The 13,054-nt window shown below is 42.4% G+C and overlaps 1 protein-coding gene across 3 annotated transcripts in view; it reads right to left on the bottom strand.

The window, feature by feature from the left end:
* The window catches only part of LYRM4 (LYR motif containing 4), a 171,216-nt gene that overhangs the window by 58,953 nt on the left and 99,209 nt on the right, over positions 1-13,054 (bottom strand). The window contains exon 3 of one of the 3 annotated variants that reach the window (XM_075921305.2): positions 11,914-13,049. The exons of the other annotated variants lie outside the window; for them this stretch is intronic. Coding sequence (XP_075777420.1) covers positions 13,005-13,049 — 45 coding nt within the window. The 3' untranslated portion in view covers positions 11,914-13,004. Of the gene's footprint in view, positions 1-11,913; positions 13,050-13,054 lie in introns of those variants that run through there. 3 annotated transcript variants of the gene reach the window in all.

The following is a 13,054-nucleotide window of genomic DNA, read 5'->3' as shown; positions in this document are numbered from 1 at the left end:
GCTCATAATTCTAAGTGCACAAATCTACTCAAATCAAACTATGTACTTCAAAATTTTTGAAAAAATATCCAAGTAACTAAAACATAAACGTAATCCAAGAAAGAATTCATACGTAAGTTTCTGATTTATGAACATGTCTAGTTGCAGCTCTTTATAACTCTGCTTTTGAAGAGCCAACAAATGCAACTACAAAAGAAACAAATACTGCCACAATCATATTAATAAAAAGAGTTCTTAAGTGTGAAAGGGGAGAAATTTCAATCAATAAGACTGAATTTCTTCATTCAGGTTAACAGACTATGCATTATTCTGACGGCTGATCATTGCTACATAGTTCTGCCATGTAGTGCGATATAGTCAGGCTTTTAATCCTTCAGACAAAATATAGGAAGTTTATGCCTTTTTGTTATAAGGATAGCTTTAAGAAAGTTTCAGAAATGCATCCAAAAGAAGTCAATAACTTATAAAATAATGGATTGTAAATCATGCATTCTTGAGTTAACCTGAAGGTTGAAAGTAAAACACAACACACATATGCCATACGATAACATGAAGTTGCAAAGCGGACAGGAGCTGCAGACAAGGGAATTTGAGAGGGACCGCAAGAGATCCCGCCGCTGAACAGACTACTCAGTGAGAGTACTCGCTTTTGGTGTGAGTGAGTTTGCTCGACTGTTTGAATTTTGTTTGTTTGTTTGTTGAATTCTGATTCTGATTTCAGTTGACTACAGTTTCAGTTTCAGCTGCTGTGGCAGTTGGGACTGAGTGCCTGACCTTTTGTTCCCTTGATTGCTCTCTTGATTGCACCTGGTCAGCCTTCCCATGTGTGACTCACAAGGGGGCAGGCCTGGCGTGGGCAAGTAGGCTTTAAAAGCCAGAGGCAGAGTGACCAGGGAGCGAAGTGGACAGGAGCTGCAGACAGGGGAGTTTGAGAGGGAGTTTAACAGAGGGAGGCCTAAGATGGTCAGGAAGACCCGCAACACCTGTGCCAGCACTGCTTCTGTCTCCTCCACCGGCGCCTGTAGCCAGACAGAGCACCTGAGCATGGATGCCTCTATCCAGATCCTGGTGTGGTTTTGCAGGGACTGTGGCTTGCAATTGCCACTTACTGATATCCAGGCTGGGGAGATCATCCAATGCGAAAGGTACCTGCTGGTGGAATCTCTCAGGCAGCCTGTGGGAGAGCTACAGGAGGAGGTGGCTAGGTTGAGGAGCACCCACATCCATGAGGAATTCTTGGACCGTGTTCATGAGGAGACAGCTGAGGTAGCTGTCCCGGTACACAGGACCGTGGACACACCACTGGTGGAGGAGGAGACGGCTCAGGATGGACAGTGGCAGCTGGTTACTTCTGGCAGCAGGCACTGCTCCACCCCTGCTCCGAACCCTCCCGCCGTGGTACTAGGAAACAGTTATGCTCTTCTTTATACAAGAGATAAGCAATCACCCCCTACACTGGAGGAGGAAAAGCCCTGTACCCTCAAGGCTGGGAGGTCTGCCACCACCACTGCGAATAGGAAACGTAGGGTAGTGGCAGTCGGAGACTCTTCTGAGGGGGACGGAGGTGCCCATATGTCGCCCTGATATTTCATCTCAGGAGGCATGCGGTCTGCCGGGGGCCCGTATCCGAGATGTTACGGAGGCATTGTCGAGGATTATCTGGCCCTCTGACTACTACCCCATGCTACTCATCCATGTGGGCACTAATGATACTGTGAGGTGTGACACTGAGCGGATCAAGAGTGACTACAGAGCTCTGGGAGTACAGGTGAAGGAGTTTGGAACGCAGGTGGTATTCTCTTCGATCCTTCCTGTCGAAGGTAGGAGCCCAGGCAGAGACAGGTGCATCCTGGAGGTGAATGCCTAGCTGCGAAGATGGTGTCGCCAGGAGGGCTTTGGCTTCCTTGACCATGGGATGCTATTCCAGGAAGGACTGCTAAGCAGGAATGGCATCCACCTTTCGAGGAGAGGGAAGACCCTATTTGGACACAGAATGGCTAACCTAGTGAGGAGGGCTTTAAACTAGGTTAGACAGGGACAGGTGAGCAAAGCCCACAGGTAAGTGGAGAACATGGGGACCTGGGAGATGGGTCGGAAATGGGAGGAAGCATGGGCTACAGTGGCAGAGAGAAAGGAGGGTCAGGGCAAAACTGGGAGGCAAGGTCAAATCAGGATCTTAGATGCCTATATACAAATGTGAGAAGTATGGGAAATAAACAGGAAGAACTGGAAGCACTAATAAATAAGTACAATTATGACATTGTTGGCATCACAGAAACTTGGTGGGATAATACACATGATTGGAATATTTCTATAGAAGGGTACAGCTTGCTCAGAAAGGATAGACAGGGAAAAAATGGAAGAGGTGTTGCCTTATACATTAAAAATGAACACACTCGGAGTGAGGTGGAGATGGATATAGGAGACGGAAGTGTTGAGAGTATCTGGGTTAGGCTAAAAGGGATTAAAAACAAAGGTGATGTCATGCTAGGAGTCTACTACAGGCCACCTACCCAGGTGGAAGAAGCGGATTAGGCATTTTTTAAACAACTAACAATATCATCCAAAGCCCAAGATTTGGTGGTGATGGGGGACTTCAACTATCCAAATATATGTTGGGAAAATAACACAGCGGGGCACAGACTATCCAATAAGTTCTTGGACTGCATTGGAGACAACTTTCTATTTCAGAAGGTTTTTAAAGACACCATAATAGAGGCCCAACTTAAATGTATACCCCAAATTAAAAAACATAGCAAGAGACCTAAAAAAGAGTCACCGTTGCTTAACCACCATGTAAAAGAAGCAGTGAGGGACAAAAAGGTATCTTTTAAGAAGTGGAAGTCCAATCCTAGTGAGATAAATAGAAAGGAACATAAACACTGTCAAATCAAGTGTAAAACTGTAATAAGAAAAGCAAAAAAAGATTTTGAGGAACAGCTAGCCAAAAACTCAAAAAGAAATAACAAAATGTTGTTTAAGTACATTAGAAGCAGGAAGCCTGCTAAAAAACCTGTGGGTCCCCTAGATGATCGAGCTATAAAAGGAGCAATCAAGGACGATAAAGCCATTGCGGAGAAACTAAATGATTTCTTTGCTTCAGTCTTCACGGCTGAGGACGTTGGGGAGATTCCTGAATCTGCACCGTCCTTTGTGGGTGATGAATCTGAGGAACTGTCCCGGATGGAAGTGTCATTAGAGGAGGTTTTGGAACAAATAGAAAAACTTAATGTTAACAAATCTCTGGGACCGGATGACATTCATCCAAGGGTTCTAAAAGAACTAAAATGGGAAATTGCTAAGCTATTATCTGTGGTTTGTAACCTATCCTTTAAATCGGCTTCCGTACCTAATGACTGGAAGGTAGCCAACGTGACACCAATATTTAAAAAGGGCTCTAGAGGCGATCCTGGCAATTACAGACCGGTAAGTCTAACTTCAGTACCGGGCAAATTAGTTGAAACAATAGTAAAGAATAAAATTGTGAAGCATGTAGAAGAACATAATTTATTGGACAAAAGTCAACATGGTTTCTGTAAAGGGAAATCCTGTCTTACTAATCTGTTAGAGTTCTTTGAAGGGGTTAACAGACATGCGGACAAGGGGGATCCAGTAGATATAGTATACTTGGATTTTCAGAAAGCCTTTGACAAGGTCCCTCACCAAAGGCTCTTGTGTAAATTACATGGCCATGGGATAAGAAGGAAGGTCCTTTCTTGGATTGAGAACTGGTTAAAAGACCGGAAACAAAGGGTAGGAATAAATGGTAAATTTTCAGATTGGAGAGGGGTAACTAGTGGTGTACCCCAAGGGTCAGTCCTGGGACCAATCCTTTTCAACTTATTCATAAATGATCTGGAGAAAGGGGTAAGCAGTGAGTTAGTAAAGTTTGCAGATGATACCAAACTGTTTAAGATAGTCAAGACAGAAGCAGACTGTGAGGGACTCCAAGAAGATCTCACCAACTGAGTGATTGGGCAACAAAATGGCAAATGAAATTTAATGTGGATAAGTGTAAAGTAACGCACATCAGGAAAAATAACCCCAACTATACGTACAGTATGATGGGGGCTAATTTGGCTACGACAAATCAGGAAAGAGATCTTGGAGTTATCGTGGACAGTTCTCTGAAAACTTCCACACAGTGTGCAGCGGCGGTCAAAAAGGCAAATAGGATGCTAGGAATTATTACGAAAGAGATAGAAAATAAGACCCAGAATATCTTACTGCCCCTGTATAAAACTATGGTACGCCCACATCTTGAATACTGTGTACAGATGTGGTCTCCTCACCTCAAAAAAGATATTTTGGCCTTGGAAAGGGTTCAGAAAAGGGCAACTAAAATGATTAGGGGTTTGGAACGGGTCCCATAGGAGGAGAAGTTAAAGCGACTGGGACTTTTCAGTTTAGAAAAGAGGAGAATGAGGGGGGATATGATAGAGGTCTATAAAATCATAAGTGGTGTGGAGAGGGCCGATAAAGAAAAGTTATTTATTAGTTCCCTAAATAGAAGAACTAGAGAACACCAAATGAAATTAATGGGTAGCAGGTTTAAAACTAACAAAAGAAAGTTCTTCTTCACACAGCTTGTAGTCAACCTGTGGAACTCCTTGCCAGAGGAGGCTGTGAAGGCTAGGACTATAATAGAGTTTAAAGAGAAGCTAGATAATTTCATGGAGGTTAGACCATAAAAGGCTATTAGCCAGGGGATAAAATGGTGTCCTTGGCCTCTGTTTGTCAGAGGCTGGAGAGGGATGGCAGGAGACAAATCACTTGATCATTGTCTTCGGTCCACCCTCTCTGGGGCACCTGGTGCTGGCCCCTGTCGGTAGACAGGATACTGGGCTAGATGGACCTTTGGTCTGACCCAGTACGGCCGTTCTTATGTTTTTATGTTCTTATGTAAAAAGCTACCGGGGGAAAGCTGTTCTAGATTTGATCCTAACAAATAGGGAGGAACTAGTTGAGAATTTGAAAGTGGAAGGCAGCTTGGGTGAAAGTGATCATGAAATCATAGAGTTCACAATTCTAAGGAAGGGTAGAAGGGAGAACAGCAAAATAGAGACAATGGATTTCAGGAAGGCAGATTTTGGTAAGCTCAGAGAGCTGATAGGTAAGGTCCCATGGGAATCGAGACTGAGGGGAAAAACAACTGAGGAGAGTTGGCAGTTTTTCAAAAGGACATTAAGGGCCCAAAAGCAAGCTATTCCGATGTGTTGGAAAGATAGAAAATAAGGTAAAAGACCGCCTTGGCTTAACCACAAGATCTTGCATGATCTAAAAATAAAAAGGAGTCGTATAAAAAATGGAAAGTAGGACAAATTACAAAGGATGAATATAGGCAAACAATACAGGAATGCAGGGGCAAAATTAGAAAGGCAAAGGCACAGAATGAGCTCAAACTAGCTACGGGAATAAAGGGAAACAAGAAGACTTTGTATAAATACATTAGAAGCAAGAGGAAGGCCAAGGAGAGGGTAGGCCCACTGGTCAGTGAGGAGGGAGAAACAGTAACAGGAAACTTGAAAATGGCAGAGATGCTCAATGACTTCTTTGTTTCGATCCTCACCAAGAAGTCTGAAGGAATGCCTAACATGGTGAATGCTAGTGGGAAGGGGGTAGGTTTAGAAGATAAAATAAAAAAAGAACAAGCTAAAAATCACCTAGAAAAGTCAGATGCCTGCAAGTCACCAGGGCCTGATGAAATGCATCCTAGAATACTCAAGGAGCTGATAGAGGAGGAATCTGAGCCTCTAGCTATCATCTTTGGAAAATCATGGGAGACAGGAGAGATTCCAGAGGACTGGAAAAGGGCAAATATAGTGCCCATCTATAAAAAGAGAAATAAGAACAACCCAGGAAACTACAGACCAGTTAGTTTAACTTCTCTGTGCCAGGGAAGATAATGGAGCAAGTAATGAAGGAAATCATCTGTAAACACTTGGAAAGTGGCAAGGTGATAGGGAACAGCCAGCATGGATTTGTAAAGAACAAATCATGTCAAACTAATCTGATAGCTTTCTTTAATAGGATAACAAGTCTTGTGGATAAGGGAGAAGAGGTGGATGTGGTATACCTAGACTTTAGTAAGGCGTTTGATACAGTCTCGCATGATATTCTTATCAATAAACTAGGTAAATACAACTTAGATGGGGCTACTATAAAATGGGTGCATAACTGGCTGGATAACCGTACTCAGAGAGTAGTTATTAATGGTTCACAATCCTGCTGGAAAGGCATAACAAGTGGGGTTCCACAGGGTCTGTTTTGGGACCGGCTCTGTTCAATATCTTCACCAACCATTTAGATATTAGTATAGAAAGTACGCTTATTAAGTTTGCAGATGATACCAAGCTGGGAGGGGTTGCGACTAATCTGCAGGATAGGGTCATAATTCAAAATGACTTGGACAAATTGGAGAAATGGTCTGAGGTAAATAGGATGAAGTTTAATAAAGAGAAATGTAAAGTGCTCCACTTAGGAAGGAACGATCAGTTTCACACATACAAAATGGGAAGCGACTGTCTGGGAAGGAGTATGGCAGAAAGGGATCTAGGGGTTATAGTGGACCACAAGTTGAATATGAGTCAGCAGTGTGATGCTGTTGCAAAGAAAGCAAACATGATTCTGGGATGCATTAAAAGGTGTGTTTGTGAGCAAGACACGAGAAGTCATTCTTCCGCTCTACTCTGCACTGGTTAGGCCTCAATTGGAGTATTGTATTCAGTTCTGGGCACCGCATTTCAAGAAAGATGTGGAGAAATTGGAGAGGGAGAGGGTCCCAAGAAGAGCAACGAGAATGATTAAAGGTCTAGAGAACATGACCTATGAGGGAAGGCTGAAGGAATTAGGTTTGTTTAGTTTAGAAAAGAGAAGATTGAGGGGGGACATGATAGCAGTTTTCAGATATCTAAAAGGGTGTCATAAGGAGAAAACTTGTTCATCTTGGCCTCTGGGGATAGAACAAGAAGCAATGAGCTTAAACTGCAGCAAGGGAGGCTTAGGTTGGACATTAGGAAAAAGTTCCTAATTGTCAGGGTAGTCAAACAGTGGAATAAATTGCCCAGGGAGGTTGTGGAATCTCCATCTGTGGAGATATTTAAGAGTAGGTTAGATAAATGTCTAGCAGGGATGGTCTAGACAGTATTTGGTCCTGCCATGAGGGCAGGGGACTGGACTCGATGACCTCTCGAGGTCACTTCCAGTCCTAGTATTCTATGATTATATGATTTAACCAGTTGCTTCTCATAAGTTATTCTTGCTTCTCAGACATAGGTCAAACTCTAAGTTTGGTCTTCTAGCTAAAGAATTCTGTACTCATCTGGGTTTACTGTATGCTCCAAATCAATATATTGATTTTGTGATATAAATTGTTAAAACTGAATTTTGGCAATGATGGCCAAAGAAAACAGTAGTTTGGCTAGTTGTTTACTGTGGGCAGTTGGCAAAAGACAAACAAAGCCATTGGGAATACTGTAAAGGCATAAACCTGGATTACATCTTCTTTATTGCTGATAAACTCATTTCATAATGGCAGAAATGTATTTGGCAACAGTTCTATTTAAAAACAAAAGTATCATTGTTTTAATGCATATTACAGAAATGTGACTCCCCAAGTGAGTCTGATGTATTAATAACAGCTATAACGGTTGTCTGATGATTTTTGCAGACATGTAATGGAATATTTTACTGCTATTTTCAGCCATCTGTGCTACTCTTTCTATCAGTACAGGTTTGCCAAAGCTATAATGAAATTCTCTGTGCTTTATGCCATCACACGTTTGTTAATACCAACACACCAATTAAACATATCAATGGTGTCACAAATACTGATTGCAGAACTATCATGTTGGCAGGCACATAACTGTCTTTTATAGCTGTAGAAAACTGGAGTCTTCTGGCAGGATTCATTCATAGGCTACCCTCCTTATCAATCTCCATTGTTTTCTCTTTAGTAATAAAGGTGATTCAGGAGGAAACATGTCTAAGTGATTAGGTGACCAGGGTACAATTCCCTTCCCTGCTCTGTCCCATAATCTCTTTAGGAGCTTCAGTAAGTCACTTTATCTCTATGTACCTCTCACTTCCCTCCTGATCTTCCATTCTGCACTGGAGAGTTGGGAGGACAAATATATTAGAACATAAGATATTAAGATAGCAAATGCTCAGAGAGAGGGGGCCATAAAAGTATAGAAGATAAATTTACTATATTCTGATTATGGATTCTGGGTCTGATTCAGGTAAGAGCAGGAAAAATGGGCATAATATATAGTGCACATGTGAGAGCAAAGGGCAATGTTTTAATCATAATAATGGCTTCAGGAATAATTCATGGAGGAAAAATAGAGATTTCTCCATAGGAACAGGTCTTGATTGATTGACAAGTTGTGTGTGAAGTGAAGTTGATACACTAGTCCTCTTGATTTTTGCTTGTTACCAGATAAATGAAATGAATAGCAGTTAAAGCAGAAAGAGAGAGAGAGAGGGAGAGAAAGAAAAAGAAAATAGAGCACGTGGTTTAAATGTGTTTATCCAGATTATCAAATTTCATATGAAATAATGCATCCCATTTTAGTTGCTATCTAAAAAGATGACACCAGAGAATTAAAAGGTCCAAAGAAGGATAATACAGATAGCCAGAGGTGCATCAGGATTTACATATGAAGAATTTTGCATTGCAGAAGAATAGGACTGGTTAACCTGAGAAGGAGAAATGTTAAAGGGCAAGAGATGGAAGCATTTATGGAAGACAGTTAAAAATGATCGATACTTCCTTTCTGCATTGTCCCATACTAAGATAATCAATAGCTTGAATGGCAGGTGAATTTAAAACTAATAAATTGAGTTCACGTCTTCAGAGAGAACTTTGATATTCACGGTAGCAAGTGTTCAGATCTAATACTGTAGGAGGGTAAAGCTAATTGCTGTTAAAGTCATAAAAGAAAACTCCTGCCAGCACATCTAATCAGTTATACAATGTACATAACTGTATTTTATTGAGGGGCATTTTGGGAGTCTGAGGGAACAGGAAGATAAGAAGTGTATCCCTGCATCAGCCAAGAGGTTGGACTTCATGGACCAATGCTCTTCTAGGGAAAATTCCATGTTTGTGTTATGTACAGTACTGGAAAATTTTATTAATTGAATAAAACCTATGTTGAGTGCCATTTTAAAAACTGTACAAGATTTTTAGTAATGCAAAAATATATATGTCCAAAAGGGTAAATCTTCCTGAAAATGATTATTTGAATGAGCTCTCATTGTAGGCAACACATGCATGTAAAGAGCATGAGCTTGGAAGTTTCTGGATGGTGCTGTGATTGTAAACTACTTATGCCCTTGTACAGCAGCCAAAAACGTACGGGGGAGGGGCGGGAGCGGGACTGATCCGGGCACATGCAGACCCTGGCAGATGAGGGGATTCCATTTTGTCCCCTCTCCTCCCACATTTCCTCTCTGGAGTAGTTGTGAACTGCCTGGCAGGTAGACACACACAGGCAGCGTGAGCACATCTACCAGCCAGGCAGTTCACAGCTAAGGACTGACACACCTAATTAGAATAAAACTTACCTAATTAGAAAATACCAGACATTTTATATGTCAGGTAATTTCTCAATTTGTTTCCCAGACAAAACCCTGAAATACCAGACTGTCGGGTACAAAACCGGACACCTGGCAACCCACCCTTCTTTGAATCCTCCCTCCTAGCCAGATACTCTACTCCCAATCTGCTCCTGCCTCCTGGAGTGCCCATGTGGCGCCGGGTCCCCCAAGCCCTGGCCCAGGCTGGGCGGAGGATGCTCCCGGGTGAAACACTGAAAATTTATTCACTTTTCATTCTTTTTTTTTTAATATGCGTTTATATTTTTGGGCTGCAAAAGACGGCACTGAAAAAAAACTGGTTCCAACTAAAGTAAAAAGTTTGGGAAACCGTGATCTAGCCAGCTTTCTATCTATCTTACAGTCCATTTATCCAATCCATATTCCCTTAACTTGCTGGCAAGAATATTGTGGATGACTGTATCAAAAGCTTTGCTAACGCTGGCACTGGGGGCTTTGGGACGACCAGAAACAACTTATTTGTAGGGCTCGACAAATAATGTAATCTACTCACCCGGGGCAAGTAGATTAGAACCCAGAAGAGCTGGCGCAGAGTGATCTGCACATTTGTAGAACCGCACGGCTGGCGAGCAGGGCTCGCCACCGCTTGGTGAGCCCTGCTATTTGAATATTAATCATTTGCTTAATGAATATGCAAATGAATGTTACCGGTCCTCCAAAAGCTTGTGAATGGTTTTACTGGTCTTCGTGTGAAAAAGTTTGGGAACCCCTGGTTTACAAGATACCATTCTAAAAGAACCACCACAATCACCACCTCTTTTTGATGACTCAGTTACCAAGTCTGTGGTCTCTCTTCTAGATGATTTAAAGCATGGATTCCCAAACTGGGGGGGGGGAGGGGCGTGAAGAAATTCCAGGGCGGTGCAAGGTGACTCACCCTCCTCCCCATCATCAAATTTTGCTGCCCTAGTCAGTTCCTTTTTTTTTTGTCCTCAACAAGTTTTGCTGCTATTTTTTTTTGGGGAGGGGGGAGGAAGCGTGAGGGTTTTTCAAAAATAAAAAGGGGGAGTGATGCCGAAAAGTTTGGGAACCACTGATTTAAAGAATGATGGAAATTATCTGGGTAGACTTACCAAAGCTCTAGGCATGGAATTATCAGAGGTGTCACAGCCTCATATCCAGGGCTCAACAAATTAGATTTTAAGCCGGCACGGCACCGCTGTGCAATCAGTGCATGTGCAGCGTGGTCTGCACATGCACAGCGTGGTCTGCACATGCACAGCGTGCCAAACTGCATGGCTGGCGAGTGGGACTGACCGCTGCTTGTCAAGCTCTGCTCATACCTACCAGGTGCTATACACAAGGGGTCCAAGTACTTTCAGACATTCCTGTCACAATTCTGTTAATGCCTTGGTAGCCCATGACACAAGCTGGGTTCCTCTTGTTCAGTGGCAAAGTACTTGGCTCTCCTGAATCTAAAACAATTCTGTCTGGTTATCCTTCAAAAGTGTAAAGCCAGTTACCAAGATGTGCTTGCTAAGTATTTCTTGGGCCACAGAGCTCCTTTGCATGACCAACTATAACATGAACTTCGTGGCTGAGAACATCTAGTTTGTCAGTTTAGATACAGAAGTTAAAGCTCCAGTTGAGCACCAAGACATGTTCAGTGGGAAAGCAGGATTTTCCACAATATCTTAAAGACTCAAATGCCATTTTAGAATTCCCAGATCCATATACTTCTTTAGCCACAAGACATTTAAAGTATCTTCTGACTCTGGAGAGGCAGGAGCATGGGAGAACTGATGGGAGCCCCACTGCGCTGCTGCTTTTCTATCAGAGCAGGTTCCCTATGAACACCAGCTCCTGCCTGTCCCCTCCACCCCCAGCATGTAAACGTGTATTCGCTAAAAATTTCAGCAGTTACACATTTATACAAATACATGATTTCTACCTTCCCTAGTCTCTAATGATTTCAACTACTAGTAACTTTTTTTTGGGGGGGGGGGGGGTGGAATCCTACTACTCATCAAGTTGCCAGTCACTTTTCTCCATCTTCACTTATATTTGAGTCCTTGTAGTTTATTTGGTAGCTCCAAATAATCCAATAAGTGAGTAATCTGCTACACCAGGAATGGGTAAGATGCAGCCCACAGACAGTACGGCTATGTCTACACTGTCCCTGTTTTGTGCAAAAAATATGCAAATGAGGCAAAGTGTGGAAAATTGCCACACCTCACTTGCATAATTAATGAGGCTCCATTTTTGCACAAAAGCCTCGCACAAAAACGGAGCCTAATTAATTATGCAAATAAGATGTGGCAATATTCCATGCTTTGCCTCATTTGCATATTTTTTGTGCAAAATGGGGGCAGTGTAGACATAGCCTAGCTGTCCACTTTCTATTTATATCCTGCTGCCCCTGCCACCAAATTACCAGACGGTGGCTAAGGCAGCAAGATCCTATTTAAATGGCTCCTGGCTCCTGGTCGTAGCACTACCCTGGGAGGGGCTGGAGCCATGAGCCCTTTAAATAGCCGCAGTAATGCCAGCTGGCTGCCAGGCAATGCAGTAGCATTGGAGCTGGGAACCATGATCTCTTTGCTGTGTTTTTAATTCAAAGCCTCTGGCCCCAGCCCCTCCTCTCCACTCCAGGCCCTGCCCTTCTGGGGGGTGGAGCTGGCCCATGACCATATACCAAAATTAATTAAGTGGACCCCCTATGAAAATTATTGTCGACCCCTGTGCTGCACACGTGCTCAAAAAATTAGAGATTATGAGCCTTCCTCCTTGGGCATACTGTGCAGCTATCCTGAATTCCTGAGTTGTCTTGGGCTGCTGCACCCCAAAGGTGCATTGGTCAATTAATTGATCCCTATATAGAGATCAAATTTCTTTTTACTCCTGCAAAGTGCTCTGGAATCTCTTAATCGGAAAGGTGCTAGATCAGATAGTATTATTATTAACTTCAACTCTGTTCAAATCATGAGAGGAAAAATCATTTTATCAACAATTGTTCGCCTTCTAAAAGGCAAATGGAAACAATAGACAATAACACAGAAAAATAAGAGTTAGTGAGCATGATCCTTCTAATGTGATGCATTTTTTTCTTTCAGAAACATGGTTCTAAATTGTAATGATTCCATACAGTCCATGTCCCATATGTTTTGCAAGTACTGATTAATGTACAATACTTGTCTCCAGATGCATGTTGTTCTTTTTAAGTCAGGAGCAGGTGCTTCTTTGCATTTTCTGTTCTCCCAGATCCCAACCAGTGAAATATATATTAATTAAAAGAAAAAAAAAACAGCAAACCCCCCCCCCCAACACATTCTATGGCTTTCTAACATGTGGGGAGATTGATGTGGAAAGGACTATTGTATAATGCCATTAGAACCTTTCTTCCTGTGCATTTTTGTAGGGTTTCTTCAGATCACCACAGGGCATTAAGATTTCACTTCAGGTGAGTAATGAACAATGACATCTCCAACCTAGA

Source organism: Pelodiscus sinensis, chromosome 2, assembly GCF_052426305.1.
Source record: "Pelodiscus sinensis isolate ZL-2025 chromosome 2, ASM5242630v1, whole genome shotgun sequence".
In the NCBI taxonomy this organism is placed as follows: Eukaryota; Metazoa; Chordata; order Testudines; family Trionychidae; genus Pelodiscus; species Pelodiscus sinensis.
Note: the sequence above shows the minus strand (reverse complement) of the source record. Positions and strands in the feature narration are given on the sequence as shown.